Source organism: Galeopterus variegatus, unplaced genomic scaffold (assembly GCF_000696425.1).
Source record: "Galeopterus variegatus unplaced genomic scaffold, G_variegatus-3.0.2 Scaffold923, whole genome shotgun sequence".
NCBI classification, from domain to species: domain Eukaryota; kingdom Metazoa; phylum Chordata; class Mammalia; order Dermoptera; family Cynocephalidae; genus Galeopterus; species Galeopterus variegatus.
In genome coordinates, this window is record NW_007727034.1 from 485419 (window position 1) to 489496 (window position 4078).

Here is a 4078-nt window from a genome sequence, read left to right on the forward strand (position 1 = left end):
TATAAATTCCAGTATCTGTGACATTAGGACAATAAATAAAGTCCGAATGATTCCAAAGTATCATTATCATAATAGCCACATGTTTGGAACATAATGAAAATTAGAAATAAATAAAACCATCTAAGATTCCAACAGTTACATATTAAAAACACACTTCCAAAAGACCTATGGGTCCAAAAGACTTCATAGTATAAATAAATTTTTGTTCAAGCAATTCATGATTTAAACTCTATATACCAAAAGTTATAGAATTTGGCTGGCTGTGTATGTGGTGAGAAAAATGGTGGCTGCCCCCAAGAGATATGTCCACCCAAAACCTGTGAGCACAACCTAATAAGGTAAAGAGTCTTTGCAGATGTAATTAAGGATCTCAAGATGAGATCGTCATGGGCTAGGGATGGCCCCGGATCCAATGACTTATAAGAGAAAAGAATAAAACGCAGAGGAAAAGGTGACTGGAAGATGGAAGCAGAGATGGGAGTTACGCACCTACAAACTGAGGGACTGTGGGCAGCCACCAGAAGCTTGGAGAGATCAGATTCTCCCTCAGAATCTCCAAGAGAAACTGACCTAATGGAAGATGGAAGCAGAGATGGGAGTTACGCACCTACAAACTGAGGGACTGTGGGCAGCCACTAGAAGCTTGGAGAGATCAGATTCTCCCTCAGAATCTCCAAGAGAAACTGACCTAAAAAAATCTTGATTTTGGAATCTAATCTCCAAAACTATGAGATAATAAATCTGTTTTATTAAGCAACCAACATTGTGGCAATTTGTTATAGCAATCCCTGCAAAGTAATACCTAAAGGAATGTTCATCCCCTAAATGTTTTTCTCAGAAAAAACTGGCTATGGTAGAGGTCTATTTTAAGCATAAGGCACTAATAAAGCCAACACTATATTCTGGATTTTGATAAACATTTCTAATGGTGTGAAGTTTGTTGTGTACAGTAAACAATCTGCTGAGAGCTTTCCCACATTACTTACTGACAGTTTCTCTCCTATGTGAGTTCTCAGGTCCTTTTTTTAAGGAGAGCAGACTACTGAAGGTTTTTCCACACTGCTTACATTTAGAGAGTTTCTCTACAGTGTGAATTCTCACATGTCTGTGTAAGGATGAGAGTCTCCTGAAGGCTGTACTACATTCCTGACATGCATGGAATCTCTCTCTACTGTGAGTTCTCAAATGTCCTTGAAAAGATGAAAACCACCTGAAGGCTTTCCCACAATGCTTACATGTATAGGGTTTCTCTCCAGTGTGAGTTTTCATATGTGTTCTGAAGGATGGAGGACTACTGAAGGCTTTTCTGCATTCATTACATGTATAGGGTTTCTCCCCAGTGTGAGTTAGCATGTGTCCCTTACAGGATGAGGGAGCACTGAAGGATTTCTCACATTGTTTACATTCATAAGGCTTTTCTCCAGAGTGTGTTCTCATGTGAATCCTAAGGTCTGAGGGCCACCTGTAAGCTTTCCCACATCCCACACATTTGTAGGCTTTCTCTCCAGTATGCACTCTTGCATGGATGATCAGGTAAAAAGAATGAAGAAAAGCTTTTCCCACTTTCCTTACATTCATAGGCTTTCTCTGCACTGTGGACGTTCATGTGTTTTCTCAGTGAAGAGGGAGAAGAGAAGGATATTTCACATTCTTTACAAGCATGAGTTTTCTCGACAGTATGAGTTTCTCTATGAGCCCAAAGGTTTGAGGGAGATCTGAAGGTTTTTCCATTTTTTCCACAGCCATATGGTGTTTGTCCAATGTGAATTCTTATATGCACTCTAAGTTTGGAAAAGTATTTAAAAGCTTTTCCACATTCTTTACATGCATAAGGTCTCCCTTCAGTGTGAGCTCTTATGTGGGCCCTAAAGGAGGAGTAACACATAAAAGTTCTCCCACATGCCTTACACTGACAGGGCTTTTGTCTGTGTTGAGGTGATGCTGTGTGACTCTTTAGGGATAAAGTATCCATGGTGGCTTTTTCAAACTTATTGTTTCCACAGGATTTTACTCCAGTAAAAAGTCTCTCATGTACATTAAGTTTTGGAATCTGGTTGAGGATTGCTCCAGGGTGATTACTTTCATTATTTTCTGAGGACATCTCCACCACATGACTTCTGTAAAAGTAGGAATCATATTATCAATAATTTATTTGTTAATAATTCATTGACAGTTTTTAATGACTAATATGATTACATTGTCACCATTTTCAGTGAATGTATTTTTTTTAACCTCTTTGAATTGTTTCAAAGTGAAATGAGTTGAATGCTGTTAACAGAAGGCTCAACCACAGGTGTCATTTCCAGTCTTTTTTATATATGGGTTTTTTTCCTTGACAATTGTTTACAACTGAACTGTTTCTCAATCAACATCTGTATCACTTGTATAAAACTATCTCGTGAAATTTTTCTGTGAATGCTTAATATCTGACATATTTACATACATACACACAATTATGGCACTCTAATACTCTCCTGAGACACTGTTTTCCCTTCTGTAAACGTCAGTCACCTCAAATGTGTCCCCTGGTTCTTGGGTTAATCTTCAGTGCCATGGCATTTTCCCAGTCTTCTCTTAAAATGGAGAACCAGGAATCGTTTTTTTCTGAATCATACTATATTCTGTTTACTTTGTATTTCTTTTCCAAATACATACTATAGAGGATTTGACCCATTAATTTTAAGTTGAGTGTTATAACATTAAACAAATGGTAACAAAATTTACTTTCTTTGGAAAGAACTGGTAGGATGAAAGCAAGAAAATAAGTAGACAGCACGTACATTTATTTTCAAATAGTGATCCAAAATTAAACAAATTTTATGAGGAAGAATGCACGCTCCAGGAACAGACGACTCTGAGGAGTTTTAGGTGTTTCAGGGCTCCAAAAATAATAAGGACAAGAAGTGAAAATGGTGGACAATGAACTGGAAATACTTCCAAGAAGACTGAGACTAGTGGTGACATAAATAAATGCCTTTTTATCAGGAAAGCAACATGGAATGGAAGTGAACAAAGGCACATGCCCGAATCCTAACTTTATACAGAAGGTCTTCCACGCAGGACAAGGACATTTTGAGAGGATGGATGAAAAGTCAAACAAGGAAGCCAAGGGATCTGCCAAACTCAACATCTTCAGTGAGAAGATTCACTTATCTTGCTCATTAATATTTCCAAATAGTTCCAAATGTAATGATCTTCAACGACAGCTGTTTCTCTAAGGCACAGAGCAATAACCCTTCAGGAGGCCAAAAGCATCTAAGAGAGGAAGTACTAGGTTCAGTACATCCAAGAGAAAGCTCTTAGGTGACATGCTCCATAAGCAAGGTAACCATGTCTGCCTTACTTACCAGTAAGTGCGCATTGTTCAGCCCAAATTTTGAGACAAGCTCAATAGCTAGGGAGTACTTGTACTCTATCTAAATGAGTAAGTGAAGGAATGATGTCGTCCTTACCTATCGAAGCCAGGTTCCTGAAGGTTTCCAGCATCACATCTTTATAGAGCTTCCTCTGCACATGATTCAGCAAAGCCCACTCCTCTGAGGAGAAGTCCACAGCCACATCCTCAAAGACCACTGGGTCCTAAAACATCCAATGAATTCCCCTTTAACAAGGAACCATTCTCCACCAGGGTGTGTATGAGAGAGGATGAGGTTGACAGCACTGGGGACACAATTCGCAGCAAGTTCACACACAGGGCTGTGGTCTGCCATCTGCTTTAGGTCTATGCCATCCTATTGTTTCCCCTCTGTTTTAGCACTCAATTCTGCAGTGATTTCATCCTGCCTCAGAGATTTAACAGTATGTCTAGTAAACTCATCTCTTTGCAGTTTGACTGTGACTACTACTACTCTTCCACACTTCCTCTCCATCTGAAGGGTCCACAACAGTCCACAGTACACCACTGAAATGAAAGAAATGCTGGAGAAACGAAACATTATTTCCTCTTTAACAACATCAATTCCTTGTGGTAAAAATGATTTCATCTCCTTCTTCACTGTCCACTATAGCTCTCAGCACGACATGCAGCAAGGGTCAGACCTGAATAAGGTTTTAATGAATGAAAACACACTGAGGCCTG

General features: G+C 39.2%; 1 protein-coding gene across 1 annotated transcript; it reads right to left on the reverse strand.

Annotated features, from left to right (window-relative positions):
• Positions 1–978: 978 nt before the first annotated feature.
• Positions 979–2085, reverse strand: LOC103591068 (zinc finger protein 791-like). Its single transcript, XM_008573467.1, is given in 3 exon segments — positions 979–1514; positions 1573–1865; positions 1979–2085. Coding segments are annotated over 3 exon segments (936 nt in total).
• Positions 2086–4078: the final 1993 nt, after the last annotated feature.